The sequence below is a fragment of the Platalea leucorodia genome, assembly GCF_965183815.1.
Source record: "Platalea leucorodia genome assembly, chromosome: 5".
Taxonomy (NCBI): domain Eukaryota; kingdom Metazoa; phylum Chordata; class Aves; order Pelecaniformes; family Threskiornithidae; genus Platalea; species Platalea leucorodia.
This window is the reverse complement of record NC_138827.1, coordinates 90817659-90837018: the sequence shown is the minus strand read 5'-3', so window position 1 is coordinate 90837018 and position 19360 is coordinate 90817659. Positions and strand designations below refer to the sequence as shown.

At 39.5% G+C, this 19360-nt stretch overlaps 1 protein-coding gene across 1 annotated transcript in view; it reads right to left on the bottom strand.

The window, feature by feature from the left end:
• KALRN (kalirin RhoGEF kinase) overlaps nucleotides 1-19360 on the bottom strand; it is a gene marked incomplete at its 5' end in the record, with an annotated part of 528347 nt that overhangs the window by 274091 nt on the left and 234896 nt on the right. Inside the window, 2 exons of the mRNA XM_082311480.1 lie at nucleotides 2400-2531; nucleotides 9345-9536. Coding sequence (XP_082167606.1) covers nucleotides 2400-2531; nucleotides 9345-9536 — 324 coding nt within the window. The remainder of the gene's footprint in view (nucleotides 1-2399; nucleotides 2532-9344; nucleotides 9537-19360) is intronic.

The following is a 19360-nucleotide window of genomic DNA, read 5'->3' as shown; positions in this document are numbered from 1 at the left end:
CCATGATCTCTGCCTCCACTATTTCTGAGCTTCATTCAAGTGCGATAAAAGAAAGAAGGCAAATAATTATGGCTACAGCCATGGCAAGATGCAAAAACAGAGTCTCCCTAAGATTCGTTGGGTGTCTCTTAGGTTCCTGCAGTGAATCTGAACTGCTTTGTTATACTCTGTAACAGAACAGAATAGGCCCAGATATCCTATTAAATGTTAATTAATATGCTGTTAAATATCCATATTAAATGGTTATTCCAAGGAACATTCATTCTATTTCAAATCTCTTACAATTCTAGAAATAGAAACAGAGATTTTCAATGACTCTGCAGGAAAAGAAAGGAAAGAAAAAGCTACAATTTTCACCCCACCATAGAGAGCTCTGAGGGAAGAAACATTATTTTCTATAGGCAAGGGGCATTATCTAGACTAGAGAAATAGGCATGTGGATAGGAGGCAGGACTCCAGGCTTTTCAGCTCACCATGTAGCTGTGGGAAAAGGGATGAACATTTCTGAAGTAACAGACTATAACCTTTCTGGCAATTCTACATACTGTTTAAAAATGTACTTATTAGTAAAATAATATAGAAATGTTTTAAACAGCTGTGCCTGCAACAAGTTATAGTTTTCTGAGGAAGCACCAGCAAAAGCGATATGCATGTTAAAGGTTGCTTTTGCTAATGAGTTTTAAATGAATTTTCATTTCACAAAAACTAAGATTGGGGCTGACAAACAAAATGCCAGTTTCAAACATTATTATTTTTTATTTAATCCCAATTTGACTTAATTTTTAGAAATAATTTTTAAATGCAATCAAAAAAACTTAGTTTCACCCGACTAGGCACTTGTATAAAATTCACAGGTGCAACTAGAGGTCAACAGGACTGTTCTGTGTTTGCTCACAAACTGTTCCTGAGAAGCCTGAGTATTGAATAAGGAATTGCCCTTTGTGACTGCAAGCCAGATTTCCTTATTCTAATTGACTAACTCCCAAATTCTTGCAGGTGTTTGGAAAATAAGAGATTTCTATCTAACATTACTGACATTCACCATCAAGGTATCTGCACAACTTCACTGTGTATGTGTGAGTGCCTACCACCAAGCCTAGATTAGCAAATCCTTTTCTCTTCTATTTTATACTACAGATTCTTCCAAGAACTCGATGACCAGAGCAAGGGCTGAGTATGGAGAAGAGTTGTTATGTTCTGTTCTGGAGTCTTCACTTGGTAACTTACTAAGTATAGCAAGCACTACCACAGTCCTCCTGTTCAGGTTGGAAAACCCTACAAGGAGCAAAATCCCTTGATACCCAGAAAGACAGTCAAGCACTGCACAGTACAGGGAAATGAATAATACAACTAAACCCAAGAATTCAGGTGATCTGTGGGGTACTTTCCAACAAGCTTGAGTCCTGGAGACATGACTAACAGAATAGAACAGATAAGGTACATGGCTTCCCAGCCCCAGGGTAATTTGCAGGTCGGCCCATGCCTGGGGTGAACATCTAGACTACCCTCATTCCTAAAAGGACTCCTTCCAGATGCCAGGGAGGTCCTGCAGCCCTCTTGCAAAATAAAGCAGACTGAACACAGACCCTGGCCTGCACGGTCAGATGCACTGAATGTCATCTCTTTGTTGGTAGCTTTTATTTCATGCTGCAGTCTGGATGGGGGAAAAAGCAAGTGAAGAATTTTATGGTTTTTTGATAAAATGCCAGAGAATATGTTTTAGTCTTAGCATCCGTGGCGCCCTCTTTTAAAGGAAAAAAAACACGTACCCTATTTAGGTCTGAGATATTTGACAACAGTATATACAAACGCATCTGATGTGGCGCTTAGGGACACGGTTTAGTGGTGGACTTGGCAGCGTTCGGTTAACAGTTGGACTCAATGATCTTAAGGATCTTTTCCAACCTAAAGAATTCTAGATTCTATGATTCTATCTAAGGCACAGTCTCCTGCAGCATTCATTGTAATGAGGACCTGACATCTCTGTGACTTTTTATATTGAAGGAAAAAGCCTTTGGCATCCTCTGTTCCCATTAGCATACCTGTGCTAGAGCCAAGACTCATTCACAGAAGGAAAGCACCAGGAGTAAAGCTACTGGGGGCTTAAAGGAGTTCCCTGTTCAGCAAAGGCAGTGAAGTGGCTCTTCTTTGGGGTGCCAATACTAGTTTTAGATTTCATTTCTGTATGGGGTTTTTCCCCCAGATTGTCCTGTTGTGCCCTTACAAGCAGATTGCTAGGAGTCACCTCCTACAGCCTGGGATTAGATCTGACTCCTTTGAAAAAGTTGCAGAAATGGAAAGCAGAACTTATCTCATTTAGGAAAGCTAAGCTCCAAAATGCAGTCAAATATCTGTTATTGCTTAACAGATACTCACATTCTTCTCCAGGAAGCACATACCTCTGTGTAGGCCTGTGTTACTTGTTCATACAGGGTCTGATGATGATGGATGGCCAGTTCCAGGTCTTGCATTTCTGAGGGGAGGCCTCCTTCACTGCACATTTTGCACCAGGCATCCACACCTGAAAGAAACTGAAACAATTCCAGGAACAATTAGCAATGGTGACACAGAACAGCATCTCATCATCATTAGAAAATGTTGCAGAGTAACACAGATGACTGCAGCACGGACTAAGGAATATGTAACAGTTATAAAGGAGTCCTTCTGAGCACCCTGGAATAGCACATTCCTGTCACATCCTCGGTACTTAAAGAACACCTAGATCCAAAGGAATGTTTTGTTTCTTCTGGATTAAAAACAAATGCTCCTTTAACCAGGCTCAGAAATTACCCATTCTAAGAGTCTTTGCATACCACAGAGGGAGGCTACAACACTGCATTCCAAAAAAGGAGGCCGCAACATGTTTAGAAAAAAACATCAGCGTGAAGCACAAAAGGACACAGTTACAGCTCCACCTGTATTTGGCATTGTCTATGCTGTCAGTCTTCCCTCAGTCGCTTACCTGTCCTTAACAATACTAATTTGGGCAATAGAAAACTCCCATTAAAATCAATGCTGACATTTATTTCAGTGAAAGGCAGACAGTCTGTATTCAAGTAGTTCCCAACCCAGGGCCAGCTGAGTGGGATTGCTAATAGGATACCAAGGCTTTAAAGCACTGGGTCACACATTTGATTCTGGCCCAGGTCAGCAGTGATCAGATAGCATTACCATCTGACGGCTGCTAAGCAGCCAATGCAAAATGAGCTGCTGGTCGCAGTCCAGTTCCTGGTGGGCAAACATCCATGAAAATGGAGAAAAAAATCATTGACATTGCAATTGATATGGTTTAGCACCTTGGTTGGAAGCCTTAACAGACAGCCAGAAACTGAACAGCTTCAGGGAGCAGAGGGATGGAAAAAAAATATTTTTCCACTCTTAAAGGCCTCCAGAGCAGTGCTGATGCACTTTGGCAGAACAAATTGGGGAAGCTCTCCTGGGTGCTGCCTGTTCTGTAAAAGAAAAGAGGAATTTAGTCTCTAAGGTTCCTATCCTGTTTTTCTTTTAAGCAGGACTTACTTCAGTGACATAGGTCATGTTCATATTTTGTCTATACTAACTGCCTAATGCCACCTCATTACTTCTCATTAATATTTTCTCTTCCTCTGCCTTTCTGTTAAACCAGCCTACCACACTTTGGGGCGATTTATAAAAAGGAACAGCTAATTATACAACAGATGCAGTGCCCTGTAGGGTGAATGTATAATGCCACAAAACCACCCCCAGGATCACAGCTTTATCCACTCCTGAAGTGTTCACCTGTGGCTTGTTAGTAAGGCACTCATTCACAGCATGAAGGGCTGAGAGATTCAAAGCAAAAAATTTCAATTCAACTCTGGCATCAGCATCCTTTTTTATTAGCAGTGTAAAGCTATTCACCATGCTGCTGTGTAATCAAGGCTATAAAGTGTTTGCATTGTAAACAATTCTTTTCAGTGCACAAACATTCAGTGACAAAGATGAATTCCTAAATGTTCATGTCTACAAAGTACAAATCTACGAGTGAAAACTGTGCTTTCTAGAAGACTGGAGGCAAGGACGGCAGGTTCTCTTGCATTGGTTTGACTCCTGATCTGTTGAATCTCTTCAGATGAAATCCCCAAACACCCTTGCATAAAGCTGAAGTCATCATATTTTGTGCCAAGGCAGTGGAATTCACATCATTTCCTATGCAGTTTTAAGAGCACGGAGTTGAGATCAATCCCTTTTGGGGCTGTTACATGAACTTCTTGGTCAAAACAGTGAACAAAAGACCTTTATACCGTATAGACCAGTGTTCCTGCTGCTGGAATCATGCTGTTACAGCTCTTATCAAAACTGTTGAATTCTACCCATTTTAGTACAAGCTCTTATAGTCATGCTACTCATATACTGCCATATCCCCAGGCTGTGATTCGCACAGTAGGTGGGAGAAGTCTTAAAAAGATCCTATGCACATAACCACATTTCCACCCTGTTGTCTCACATCTATCTTTCTTTTGTATATCTATTGGATATAGACAATATCACATCAACAATTACATCAGTAATTTAACTTCTGCCACTAGCGGGAGCAGTTGACGTCATCTGTTTTCATAAAAAAGTTTTAAGAAATGCAGCCTGTCAGTGTTTTACTCTGATACCCTGAAACAGTACATGATGGTCTGTGCTGTGTGTGTAGATTCATGTAGGGAGAGCAGATGTTTTTTTAAGGATTTTTGCAAAATGTTAGTTCATATCATAGGACTATTGATTCGGGTATTTTGAAAAAAGCAGCTATGCTAATTTTTTATTATTTGTCACACACTGTGGCAGACACAAAAAACTTTATTAAATGTAACCCTTCATGCTAGAAACACATTCATATCACAAAAATCACCATTTGACTGAGTTGAAAAAAGATGCATTTAAAATTGTAAATTCCTAACTGTTAGGTTGGAACAGGAGCTGTTACTGTCCACTGGATACTCAATAGCATTTAAATTAATTGCTTAAATTTCTAGTCTATTCCATAGACTAGAATAGCTCCTATTGGGAACATAAAAGCTGCTTAAATATGATTTGAAATGACAGGCTCCAATAATTGTCCATGTTTTTCAAGACTTCAGGAAAGATCAAGAAAAATTTCTCCTAAAAAATAAAGAAAAGTCCCTAAGGTACCTTTGTGCCTTTGATCCAATCCAACAGTAACTTTAAGGTAATGACCTATGCTTACTCCTGACTCACAACCTATTCACCTAAGTTGCAAATTCTGTATTAGGTCAGGTAATAATGTATTCTCATATGACTTCTTACTAGCTTTCCTCAGGGACTGCTATGCTGTATCACATGGTTGCTCCAAAACACAGCTCAGACATTTTATAGTCCATATTTCTTCAGATTTTTTGCACAGGCCTTGCTTATGGCTTGCTAAGCCTCTGCTTGGAAGCTGCAGGATAACCAGGGTGGTTCCCCTAGGCCTTGAAGAAATTAAAACCAAACTGTAGTGTACTTTCATGCTTGAGAATGGCTGTGAGAAAGATGGGAAGAAGGTCATGAAATTCTTTCTCTCGGTGACCTATAATATCTCTTGATGCCCTGAATTTTTTGTAGGAGGCTAATTGTATATTTCCTGTTGTTGCTTCTGGAATTTCCGTATCTAATGCAGAAGTTATCTTGGTTTTATCCCTGCATCTCATAGATATGAACTGGCTTTTCCTTTCCTCAAATTCTTCCTCCCTTTTTTCTTTTCCTCTCTTTTTCATTTCCTTTCCTCAAACAGGGGAGTTCAGGATGTGCTTAGAGAGATCCAGGCAGAGATGAGAACAGTAGTCTTCCTGGTTGGGGAGTAAGGTAATACAAACCACATGGGCAGGGGTCAGTCTTCAGAGAGTCAGCATAAATGTCTAGCGTGTGCACCTAACACCTACTACCTTAAATAGTAATTCTGCTTGTGCACTTCTGAGGGTAGACTCTGACCCAGAAGTAATTGGTTGAGATCTGTCAGCTGATTGAAGACATTAATTTGTTCATTCTGACAGGATCTGTAGAGTGAGCATCTTATGAATACTTTAGCACGCTTTCAGAGATTACATCCAAGAAAGGGAGGACACCTGGTATGTCTGCTTCCCCTAGTGGGCCAGAATCCCATCTGGTGTAAATCAGCATAGTTCTCTTGAAATCACAGTGAGATAAGGCATGTTCTCTGTTGCCTTGCTACTTTGAATAGCCTCAGACATAACTAAAGATACAGAAGCAGATTCTCTTTTGCACTAGAATATCTCCATGCTAGCATGAGAAAGGCAGGGGGAAGAGAAAAGAAAAAAAAAACCCAAGACATTCGTAGAAAGTGGAATTAATGAGCATTTAGGAAACAGCTCCACTGAATATCCTGAGTTGCACCTTGACCTGGACTTAGTGGTTGTTTGGAGTTTAGTTTACTGGCTTTTGATCAAATACACGTGCTGAAGGAAGCCTGACTGGAGGCTAAGTTGGAAAGATTTGTCTTTTCTTTTTTTTCCTCCTTTTCCCTTTTCTTTGCTCTTCTCATGATGATGGTTTAGTATGTACAAATTGTGTTTAAAAAATTTAAGGAAGACACAAGCGTGCACACGCACACACACAAAAAGAAGAAAAAGAAAGAAACAAAGAAAAAAAAAATCTCTTTGATCCAGGAACTCATTCAGCCGAGTTCCATTCAACATGCCACATGTATCTGCAATAAGAGCCAGGAAAGCAATGTGATTCTGAAGCACGTGAAGACAGATGTGAGGTTCAATTCCCAGCAGGGTTGACTCAGCCTTTCATCCTTCCCAGCCAGACAAATTGTATTCTGTGCCGTTTTCTGTGTGGGGTCTTTAGGAGAAGACCTTGAAAAACAAGTTGCTTCCTGCTCAGCTTGCATATTATAGAGATCGTAGAGCTTTTCATAAATCTCTGTCCCAAGCCAACAACTTCCTTGCAGGCTGGGGTGTGCCAAAGGCTGAAAGATTACTGTCCTAATAGACTTGCTTCCTGTTGGCATTACAGAGAACTTCAATCGATAGGAAGGAATGAACAAAGAGACTGTAGCAGCTTATTGCACTGGAGAAGGAAAGACAATCTGCGTATCAGATCGGTATGAGAGAAGCAGGGGTACACTGTGGGAGAAATGGTTGGATCCGCAACAAGACTACCTTTGCTGACAGAACAAAAGGAGCAAAAAAAGATTTGATCTGGGACAGAGGAAATAGTGGGTTTATCTACATCTTTGCTTCAGAGATTTAAGCCTTATTTATTATAAAATAATGAAGCCTTGATTTGAGTAAAAGAAAAACCCTGGGTGATGCCAAATAGTGTGTCACATTATATATATATATATATATATACACACACACACACACCAATATATATTGCTATATACCAAATCCCAAACACCTCACTTTTTTTATTATACAGAGGTCAAATGAGTAAATTATTAACATTCAAGTCATTGGTTTATCCTATGAGAGTTACTAAAGCAAGGCTGAAATTTTAGTCCTGGCTGATGGATACACTGACTCCTAAATTTCTTTTTTGCAGCAGTCTGAGTTCACAGGCTTCACATCAGCACTTATCTTCCACTGAATTGTCTCTTATTGAAAGTGAGGAGCAACTGATGTTCACAATTAGCAAGTCCTCCTGTCTGCTTAGTAACGAGGGACTTGCTTCTCTCAGGCAGCACAAACTTCAGTTCCTTATGCCAAGGCAGGATTGGGTTTTTCAGACCCGTCCATACAATTGTAAAGAAAAAAGACCCAAAGCTGAAAGTGACATTAGTGTAGCTTTTTTTCAATTTAAGGGTGAGGCAAAATACCCACTGACAGTGTTCAAAAGGTAGGAAGACAAAAAAAAAAAATTCATCTCTAGCTTGACAGACAGTTCAATACAGCTTTCTGTTTTATTGCCTTTCATGCTATACAATACCTCAGCAACTCCTCATAAACCGCAAACAAGACTGACACTTCAGAAAAATAGGGGATCGCTCATTTAAAAAAAAAAAAAAGAAAAAAAAAAAAAGAAAAAAAGGGCAAAAACCTCTATAACCCAAACACACCAAAACAAACAAGAAAGAATTAATTCATTAATAAAGCTTAAACATTCTCATTGTGACGATAGACTGGATATAAGTTCTTTTTTGATTTTTTTTTTTTTAATGAACATATGATGACTGACGATTACTAACATGAAGACTACACCTAAACAGTACCGTGCCCGTTGTACTGAGATGAAAGTACTTGTACTGGGCATCTTCTTGGTACATCAGTCCCACCAGAGCCACTGGGTGTGCTTACATGAGTAAGTGCCCAGTAGGGTGAGTAATTGCTCTATGCTATGGCCTGTTGTCAATAGGAAACACAAAATAAAGAAAAATCCATTATAATTCGACGATCAGAAACAAGCAACAAAGAAAATCTTTACTGTTTGAGCTAAACTTTTCCATACATGTATTCTGGCTTATGAGGCACAGTTTCTGCCTTATCAGTTATAATTTATTCTTCAGACACTTGAAGTATGGGTCATTTTATAAACATTAAGCACACCCACTTAGTAGCTTTGATATTAACTACTTGGAAAAACAAGCACACATCAATACTAAAGAGAGCCCCAAAGAAGTGTTTGTCACTGGAAAATTAATGTAATCAACATATGATCAAAACTGAACCATCACTATTAGGTGGACCTGGTTTAGGTGTAAAAAAAGCAGAAGGTTTATTCACCGACGTATTTTAAATCTTTTGTAGCTATGAAATTATGGAACAATTCTGGTAGTTGTTAAAGACACAAACCAGAGTTGAGGGACACGGAAAATTTTCTTGGACGTTCCTTGCTGTCTCTGAAGTCTCTACTTAGTGAGGTCTAACAAAGTTTGGGGCTATGGAGAGCACTGCAAGAGTAGGTGGTGGAATGAATTCCCTAAGTTTCATTAACAATAATGTGCTTTGGCTCCTAGAAATTGTCTGCTGGTATGGGTCTATGTCATATGTGTGAATATTCCTGTGCACATACCACATATACATGAGTGCAGATAGATACTGTTTTTCTGACTGTAATAGTCCTGAATTTATCCACAGCACTGATGAAATATTAGGAAACAGAAATAAGACAGCATGTTACTGCACCAGTGCACTTCAGTTATGATCAGATTCTTTCTCATCACTAAGGCATAAACATATTTTCTTACCCACTCAGGGAACATGTGCCAGTTTCTTCGGGGAAATGTTACTATTTGTTTTTGAGACACTGATCCACTAGGAACAAGGCTCTCAACCTCACTGCATAAAAGCCAAAAGCCATCAGGTAATATTGCAGCATCGTCATCATCAAAGTAGCAGTGGATCATTTTACCAGTCACAAAAGCAGCTCACCTGTTCAGCTTTCTGGTGAAAGACAGCAGACATGGCTAAGATGGTGCTGCGCTCATCCAAAGCTGCAGCAAAACTCTTCCACTCTTGATCCAGCTGGCTAGATATTTGTTTAATTTGCTGGGAAGCATAATGGCCTGCCTCGGAAAGCCTTGATGCAACAGACATGATCCGATTGATGTTGACATAGGCATTCTGAAAATTAAAAAGCACACATAAATAAAGAGAAGGAAGAACCACGACCACCCTCGGCCTTCATTAAGCATTCCAAACACCATCAGTTGGAGTAATGCCGAGCAGTTCAGTGAGAGCAATCAACCACCTGCTTAAATATGCATGAATAGCAGGCATACTACCTTCCACTCTAAAAATACATCCCTCAGGAATCTTTCTGGATATCTATGCCATTATCTAACACTGTTATCTCCCCCTCTCCCCTTGAATTTATTTATGTAAAACTAATTTGCCATACTTTAGCTATTTACTCACCTGTTAGGGTCTACTCATTGCTTCTATCTTATTCTTGATATTTCTGTTGCATTACTTCATATTTCTGGATGCTAAATCCACATATTTGTAAGTTAAATATTTGCTTTCTGTCCTTTGAGAACCCTCTGACAATCCTTTATAGACATGCAGTGTCAACAAATGGAAAAGTCTTATAGAATTTAAAAGAGCTCATAAGGATATTCTATAGAAATATAAGAGTTTCCATAGAAATGTCTATTAAATTATATTCTTGAGTTAAAATGTTATCTTTTCTGCAGGTTATTTTAAGCTATTCTCCAGCAGAGACATCATTTAACTACATTCTGAATTTAGAAGGATTCAAAAAGCCTACTCAAAGGGTAATATTTTCTGTTCTTTCATAAGAATTTTCCATGATGGTTTTTATTCAGCCTTGAAGCAGTGGAAGGATAGCTCTTTCTCAAACTGAACTGTGGAGAGCAATGTAATTGCATTACAATACCCCTGTTCTGCACAGGAACATAAACCTGAAAATAAATAGTCATCATGAAGTCTTACAAAGATGCACCATCAAAAGACAAATGACAGCTGTCTTGCAGACTTCTGGGATGTCAGTTGGTGTAAACGCTTCTCCTTTCTCTTTCCTCCTCACCGGAGGAAAGGAACATCCCAGAATTTGAGATGTTTTGCTAATGTTGACTCATTGCTTTCTTGTCTTACTAAAGTATTTCAAAAGGGCTTTAGGAATTTCAGAGACAAGGACAGACACAGCCCTGATGATTTTAACAGTATTACTCATGGGCAAATAATAAATCAGAGGTGGAAACGTTTGTTGGAGCAGGATCTCATCATAGCAAGTGGGAGCACAGTGTGGAAAGGTATCTGCCAATCCAAACATGAAACACAACAGAGCACTGCCAAGGCAGGCACAGGTCCAAACTAAGTTGTGAAGCAGGGCAAAGTATGTCTGCAAAGTGCGTGGGATAACTACGAAGTACACTCATCATACCTGTAGGTGCTAAAGGAAAGAAAGATGGGGGCCACAGCCCTTACAGCCACTCTGCTCTCCCTGGTAGAGCCATGACTGTGACAGCTGTCACATCAATAACACAGATCTAAAGCAATGCCCAGCCTCCAGTTTGTTTTTTTCCCCTTATCACATAGCCTTTTCTTAAAAATTGGATTTGGCTCAAAATTGTCAGATTAATTTTAAAGAAATTTTTTTTTTTTTTTTTTTTTTTTCAGTACAATCAAAGAAGCCAATCAAAATTGTTCTGGAGTAACTAAAAAAGATATTATGATTTGGAATTTTGACCACCTGCCACAGTCAAATACTTCTTTGTGTCCCTCCAGGTTAGAAACCAGAATTTAGACTAAATATTTAAGCCTTTCTCCCAGAAAGTCTTTATGACTGAGCCTCAGCCAAGATCATTTTGCAACATTTCAGGTCAGCTCTTCTGGTGGAAAGCAGCATAGCATCACTACAGTTGCTAAAGCTTGGATGAGTTGCACCAAATGAAGACATGGAACTTTGCTGTGTTTGAAGGAAAAGAGAAGTTGCTGAAGAAGTTTTGATTTCATGTGAAAAAGAGTTGCTTTCATCTCACTTTTATTTTTTTTTTTTTCCCCCTGCAGAATTAGCTCAGCCATTGTAATGCAATGAGCATGGAGGAAAACAAATGTGAATTCCCTGGTTCCCTATAGCTACAGTATATAGATGTATTAACTAGTAGAAGGGTAAAGGTAAGATTAGTTGAAATACAGCAGATGTTCTTAGAGTCTGGTTTTTAAGTTAGGGAGATTTATATATTGTTATGTCTGTTTATTATATTTTTATACAGAAATGAGGATTTTTATGCATGAAATTTCACTTTCCTAGATGACAATTTTTCATGGAAGAAACCATCCTGTAGCCAACCCACTAACTCCATAGCTTTTCCAGCAGAAAGCAAGGAGCAGTTTGGGAGTCACCTGCTCACACAGCCATTTTTAGTGCACCAAGTGGAACTGGCTCAGGAAACAGAGACTCCTGAGCTTCCCCTGTTGCTTTCTGAGCATCACATGGATTCAAGTGCAATATCACATGTGATGTGCTCTTCTGTATAGCTCCAACATGGAGTGTGATGGAGATACCTCCTACTTCCAGACACATGCACACTTTACCTCTGCTTTATCTGTCCCACCTCAGTGAAGCAGAGACATTGAAGTGGGGCTTGGACACATAAGACTTCTCCAAGGTCTCACAGAAAAACAAGACAGAGCAAAGTCTTGGCTAAAGATCTGGAATTCAGGATAGCACATCGTACCAGATGTAATGCACTTACAATCTCAGTGTCACTATTATTGGGAAAGATGGGATCTCTGTAGCAGACTGAGGTCAAATGTGATGTGGCTTCAAGGCACTCCAGAATTTAGCTTCAGGAGAAAAACATTTAATTGACCACAATCCACAAAATGCAAGACATTTCTTTTCCACCTTGAAGTAGAATAAAATTATGAGCCACTTTTTATCTTTATCTGCCAATGTCTAATGTTCTGAGTAAAATGGAACAAAAATCTATGCTGCCAAAATTCAACTGTTGACATTTCACAAAGTTAAACCTTCCTTTCACTCTGATTTACCTCTAAAAACTGAATTAATTGAGATTTTTCTATGTCACTATTATATAGATCTTTTTATCCTAATAGGAAATAAATTAAATAAAGCAACTAATGTCTGTGACTTTATTTTTCCTTTAGGCTGGAAAATCCGCTACTAGTGGGTTCATAGAGAGTCTCACTTTAAATATAACCTAAAGCCTCTTCCCCCCCCCCCCCCCCCCCCCCCCCCAAAACTGAGAGGTGTCCCCAAAGAGGGCTGCAAGGGATCACTGATTTCTGGCTATATAGGACTACAATAGGTCAAACAATGAGAAAACAATATGCTAATGTCTAGAAGTAAGGGTAAAAGCACTTCAGTTGACATTCTGTTGTCATGACACTAGGATACACTCAAGTTTTGGCTAACATATATCCTTTATCATTGAAAAACCTTTTTTTTACGTGTATCTGCAGACTTACCAAAAGCACTCCCCACGTTAGAGTTAATTTTTTATTGACTTTATTTCAACTTCAAAACTTTAGTCAAAAAAGAGGATTTTTGCCTTCTAAAAAAAATCACTTGACTGGCAAGAAAAAGAAAAAATTTCCCCACATGTACATCAGCATCATAATATGCAAGAGTTTCTTGTACAATTTAGGAAAGCTTTGTGCAATGCCTTGCAAGTACATATACCCCTCTTTGTCCACCAATTCTTAGTCCATTTCTGTCACCTAAACAAGGCCTTGATTCTGGCCATCAGTGTCTCCAATATAGCTGTTCCTTCCAGTGTAAGTGATCACTGCTAAGGTCCCTAACACCTGGTAGGATAAGAGCCCTCAGTCTCAGCAATAAGCACTGACAGCAGCAGAGTTTCAATTGCGGAATGATCTCCCACGGGAAAATACACTAATTCAGCCCTGATCATCTAGCGGGCATGCTGGGAGACCTTCCCTCTTAATTAAACCCTCCAACTCTAGCTGGTACAATGCTTTGTTCTAATACATGTATAAAAAGAATACCTTACGCTCACAAAAGAAAAATGAGCAGCGAGAAGCATTAAATCTGCAAGGAACTTGGCTGTGTTCATCTTATTTCCTAGAGAGCTAGTTGAGATATTGTGATGGCAAGCAGCGAAGGTGGGCTGCAGGAGAAGGGTTTTGCAGATTAATTGAAGGTGAAATTTGATTGTTGAAGAGTTCTTCTTTAAAATCAAATAAAAAATAACCAGCTTACACTGTGTTACTGTGAGTTTAGAAACCATCTGTGAAATGAACCTAACACATAAATCCAAAGCAGAATGTTTCAGTGACAAAATAAACTCATGAGATATCTTTAAGACCTTTAAGTTTCTATAACAAGGCCAATTATATGTAGCCCGTTGCAGAATAATATTGGATGGCATTTTAGCTCAGCCTACATACAGAAAAATATCATTCATTTAAGATAAATGTTGGGAATTTTCAACAGACATCATTAGCTTTTACATGATAATTGTAACGTGTCTGAAATACATTGCAACTTTCTTAGGACAACATGCATCTCCATCTCATGTCAGACAGCTAACTCCCTGACAGCCGGATAGGCAGCAATGCCAGCACTGAACACTGCCATTTTTATGCATGTCCCACAGAAAGCAGTAACTTATTCTTTAAGGAGGTTAACGGATCCAGGCATAAAAAAGTCCTGGCAAAGGAAATACGAATAACTTCAACTGGAATAAATGACACGTATACCATATAACCAAGTGCATAGCTACAACCAGTATGCTTTGTGTCATATTGAAACAGTAGGTTTTTTTCTCTAGTGAATTTACTAGATTATTGAGATTACTAACAAGATGTTGGAGCTAAATATTCATCTTTGTGAAAAGTATTATTGCTTCAGTATAAACATTATACAGCTATGATAAAGACTAACATAATTTATTTTGAAACTAAAGTGAAAAGCACTGCCTTGAATCTCACACAGTCACAAAAAAAAAAAATCTATGGTCCTTATTAGAAAGAAAAATACTGCACTACAGTTTATTATGTCAAATACATGACTTATCCACATCCCACATTGTTAATTTAAAGGGAAGAATTATTATTGTAAAAAACAGAGTAACAAGTTGTTTTTCCAAGAAGGAGCTTTGGCCACAGCATGCCTATAGAGATGTACAGGAAGAGCATGCAACAAAAGGCATGACCCAATAAACATTTGCAGAGTGTATTTTCTAGAGGAACTGAAGAGACTATTTTAACTATTATTAGTTATGCCAGGCTCAAAGGACACTAGGCATAGTGTAAAGAAAAAAAAAAAAAAAAAAAATCAAAACACTTAGAGATCCAAGATCTGATCCAGCTTCCACTGAAGTCTGTAGGGTTTTTCCCTGCAAAATACACGGCCATCCTCTGCTACACTGTCCTCCTCCATATCTCCTCTCAATACTGATTTTAACGTATCGACAAACCAAACCAAACTGCAAAAGCTATAAACAACCCCAATCCCCACAAAAAATAAGAGTCCTTCAAGTTTTCATTATTTTGTTACTCAGATTCATGATAGCTGAACTATTCTCAATCCAACAGCTGCTGGGACTAATATACTGCATAAAAAAAGAGATCTAGCTAAATTATAAAGCAAATTTCTAGCAAAATCACAATTACAAAGCAATTTCCCAGAGAAAAAGTTTATAGTGTGATCTAGTTCACCCTCAAGTCTCAGAAACTAGATTTATATAAAAAAAAATGCAGCACCATTTAACTGGGTTTGAAAAGTCATTCTTCTTGAAGCAACCTCCATGTCTTGAGCCTGCAGCATGGTAGCTAAATATTTCAGTTTTGTAATCATCGTGAGAGAGCTTGAAGGCTCATCAGATATAAATCTGATATGAATGATACAGATGTTTTAATTTATTAAAACTCAACAGAATTTTAAGTTTTCAGACTTGGGTGGGTCACAGTACTTTACCTGGATTGCAAACAGATCTGAGGGTAATAACCTCCCCATTCTCTGGTAAAGAAACAGGAAAGGATTCCTGACATTTACTTATTGGAGCCAAGGGTTTTACATGAAGAGATTGAGGAATACTGGATGATAAATACAAATGAGTACATACCTAACAGTAAATGCACAGTAAAAGCTATAGTTTTCTCTCTAACACCTTCTACATTATGTTACTTAATCCTAATCCTTAACTTCACAAATATTTATCAGTGGGTAATTTAATGCAAGCAGATTCTTGATGTGCAAAAGTAATTTATGTATATAAATATCGTAGGAGCAGAGCCTTTGGCAACAGACTGCAAGGCAAAGACCATTTCTTCCTTTGAAAGCATATAGCACCTAGAACAGTAACCTAAACCTCCTACTCTTACTGCAATATAAATGTTATCAACTAATAGGCACTAGCCATTTTCTGACAGTCTCCAACAGAAATCAAACGGCAGCACGAACAACTGAACTAAGATGTGCACATGATTATGTATTACTAACATCACTGACTGTAATTTAAGTTCTTAGAGAAAACTATATTGGATAAAACCCCCCCACATAATCAGACTGTGCATCAGAAAACCTGGCAAAGCCTACTGACCTTGTATATCTTGCCTCAAGAAGCTACAGTTAGCTATGGTGGTTCTTTCCTGCTAGTTTCACTGTTATCAGCAAGACTCCCCTTCGCTGAGGTGGTGTTACACATGAAACAGACCTGATCCATATTTCTAGTCCCACTTCTACAACAACCAAAGCATGGCTCAGATTGCTGAGGTATGTAATGTCCTACCACTACGTTCGGAGTCATCACCCAACTTCCTCTGTTTTTGCTTCGTTCAAATAAGTCAGTCTGTCCTGATCCCATTGCTGACCATCGCTGGCTCTTGTCTTGAACAAGTGCAGGGGCTTCATCCTTACTACAGACTGTCTTCACGTAGGCTTGCATAGGGTTCTTGTGCGTGTCAAGAGACAAAACTACCAAAACTACTACAGGAGCTGGGCTGTGGCTGGGAAAGGGTCATTTCAGTTTCAATCTCCACTTGCTGTTCCTGCATGCTTTACCACAAACAGAGTGACTAGTATGCAGCCCAACACCCTGATGCAGCAAGCTGATGCCTCCTGCATGCTAACACCCTCATATTCACAATACTGACTTTTGAGGACATCAGGAGTCACTCCATGTTTTTCTAGCAAAGAATCTGCTCCATCTAAAAAAAGAGCATCACTGCTGAAAGCAGCACTACATTGACATAAAAACAGCAGCTACAGGTTAGTTCAAGCAGCCTGCAGCTTAAGGTTATTACCCTGTTCCCACTATTTTCCAAATGTCCTTTCAGCTCGATACACCCCCACATCTCCTATCCCAAAAATAGGATGCCCAGCCCTCTGCAAGACGGCAGCCCTGTTTAATTCCTCAAGCCAACCTCACCAGGCTCTAAAACTCACCTCATTTGCTAGCCTGTGCAACCCTGACATTGAAATCCCCTCCAGAAAGGCCATTGTGCAGACATATAACCCCAACACAGGCCTTTCAGCAACATGGGAAGTCTCGAGAAACTTATTTGATCACGAGAAATTTCAAGCACTGAGTAAAACTCTGATATTTCTGATAAATACCATGGAGGCCTCGCTTAGATTAAAAGAAAATGAAAAAAAATACAGAAGTGTAGTCCTGAGTTGCATCGGTATCCTGAAATATTTCTGTAATCTTTTTTTATCCTGACTTATCCTGCCATACTGTCAATAACGATACCACAACTCCTTATGTAACCTCTGTTTGACAACTGAAATCTGTTGAAGAATTTTTCTTAAAAAAGTTCCTACTGAGAGAGCATATCACAAGAATTTTTTAAAATAGAAATCTAAGTTGAATGAACTGTGCCTGTTTGCTGTATGAATCGATGTTGATCCAAAACCAAAAGGAAGACATTACCCCATCATCAGAGGGGATTCTAGGTCTAAAATTCAACTAAAGTGAAAAGAAAAGTAGCATATGGAAAATTACATCCAGGTGTATTGCTCTCTGTCCTGGTTTCAGCTGGAAGTTGATTTTCTTCTTAGTAGCTAATATAGTGCTGCATTTTAGATTTAGGATGAGAATAATGCTGATAACACACTGATGTTTTGGTTGTTGCTGAGTAGAGTTTACACTGGTCAAGGACTTTTCAGCTTCCCATGCTCTGCCTGGTGCACAAGAAGCTGGGAGGGAGCACAGCCAGGACAGCTGACCCAGCCTGACCGAAGGGCTATGCCATACCGTATGGCGTCATGCTCAGCATATAAAGCTGAGGGAAGAAGGAAGGGGGAATGTTCAGAGTAATGGCATTTGTCTCCCCAGGTAACCGTTACACGTGATGGAGCCCTGCTTTCCTCAGCATGGCTGAACACCTGCCTGCCAATGGGAAGTAGTGAATGAATTCCTTGCTTTGCTTGTGTGCGTGGCTTTTGCTTTACCTATTAAACTGTCTCCATATCAACCCATGAGTTTTCTCACTTTTACTCTTCTGATTCTCTCCCCACTGTGGGGGAGTGAGCGAGCAGCTGTGTGGTGCTTAGTTGCTGGCTGGGGTTAAACCATGACACTCTCTTTGAGTTATATTCCTATAAGGAGGATTATTTGAGAGCATATATATCATTTGGCATATTTGTTATATTGTTGGGTTCCTGCCCAGAGTCATGTATTTCAGTCCAATTGATTAGATCAGAATTGAGTGCCATCTCTCACCATACTTACAGGTAGAACGTTAAAGGTGCCCAGTATTCATGCCCTTCCATGTTGATCCTCTATGCTAAAGAGATGGAGGAGACAATCTTCTTTGTAAATTGACTCATGCTGACTGTATGGGCTTCCGTATGACTACACGTGTGTGGGTTATACTGGAGACGGCGCAAAATGGGAGGCACATTGTCTGTCGCACTTCTCCCCCTCAGCCAAAAAGGTCTCTCTCCTGGGCAGCTTCATTAGACAGGAGTTTGTCAGCACTGAGATGGTGAGGTGGCACAGCTGCAAGCCACAGCACAGCCACTGAGAGGTCCCGGTTCCCAGAAGTTCCCCCAAGATCTTTGCAAATGTCTCACTTCCTTGCATTCCTCATTCCCAAAAGTTCACTTGGGAACAGATGGAAGAATGGAGTAAAATAATTTTTCTTCCATTAGGTGGCACCCTCCCTGTCACTTGTTAATTTTCTATTAACCACAGTTCTCTCTTTCCAAGTTTAGCTCCCAGTTATTTTAAGAACATAATACCAGACAGTATCACAAAAAGGGTGAAGGGAGTTCCTCCAGATTGGCTCTTCCAATGGTGTTTCTGAAAAATTATGACCAACTTTGCATCTTTTGTAATCCAAATGACATTCAATGCACTAATCTCCATGACACATTTATTTGTTAGGATTCTGTGAGCAGCAGTGTTATAGGGAGGCCATGCTATCCTGTATTTTGCTAGATGGGATTGTGATGGCAAGCTTAACAATCAGGTGCCTAAAGCCTGTTTTTCAGTGCTCCTTCCAATTATAATCACAATAAATATATGAATAGACATTATAAACATTTCTCATCTTCCACTGTTATGCAACGCCCTAGCGAGGCACAGTGAGGAATAGCTAGGCAGGTGGAAATGGCACATGGAATTTAGGTCAGAGAAGTTAATTACCTGATCTGGAATTTAGCCAGAATACCAGGGTTAACACCTGTGATCTTATAAAGCAATGTGTGGACTTTAACGACCTCAGGTAGTCAGAATCTCTTTTTCACATTTCAGACAGCTGCTCTCAAATACCTTGCCCTTTGGCCACATAGTAGGGTGTGGCTCTCCAGTGACTTACACTACCAACTTAAATGTCAACCACCACCTTTGAGGTCTCTGCCCCAGAGCAGCTGTAGTCTGACCATGCACAGCATGAAGAGGTACACCTGTAGGAGTTGGTTTACTCAGAGCAAGCTTTTGTGTAGCTGACAGAAAGCATTCAGAGAGGGCTCATCTTTGCATTGCACA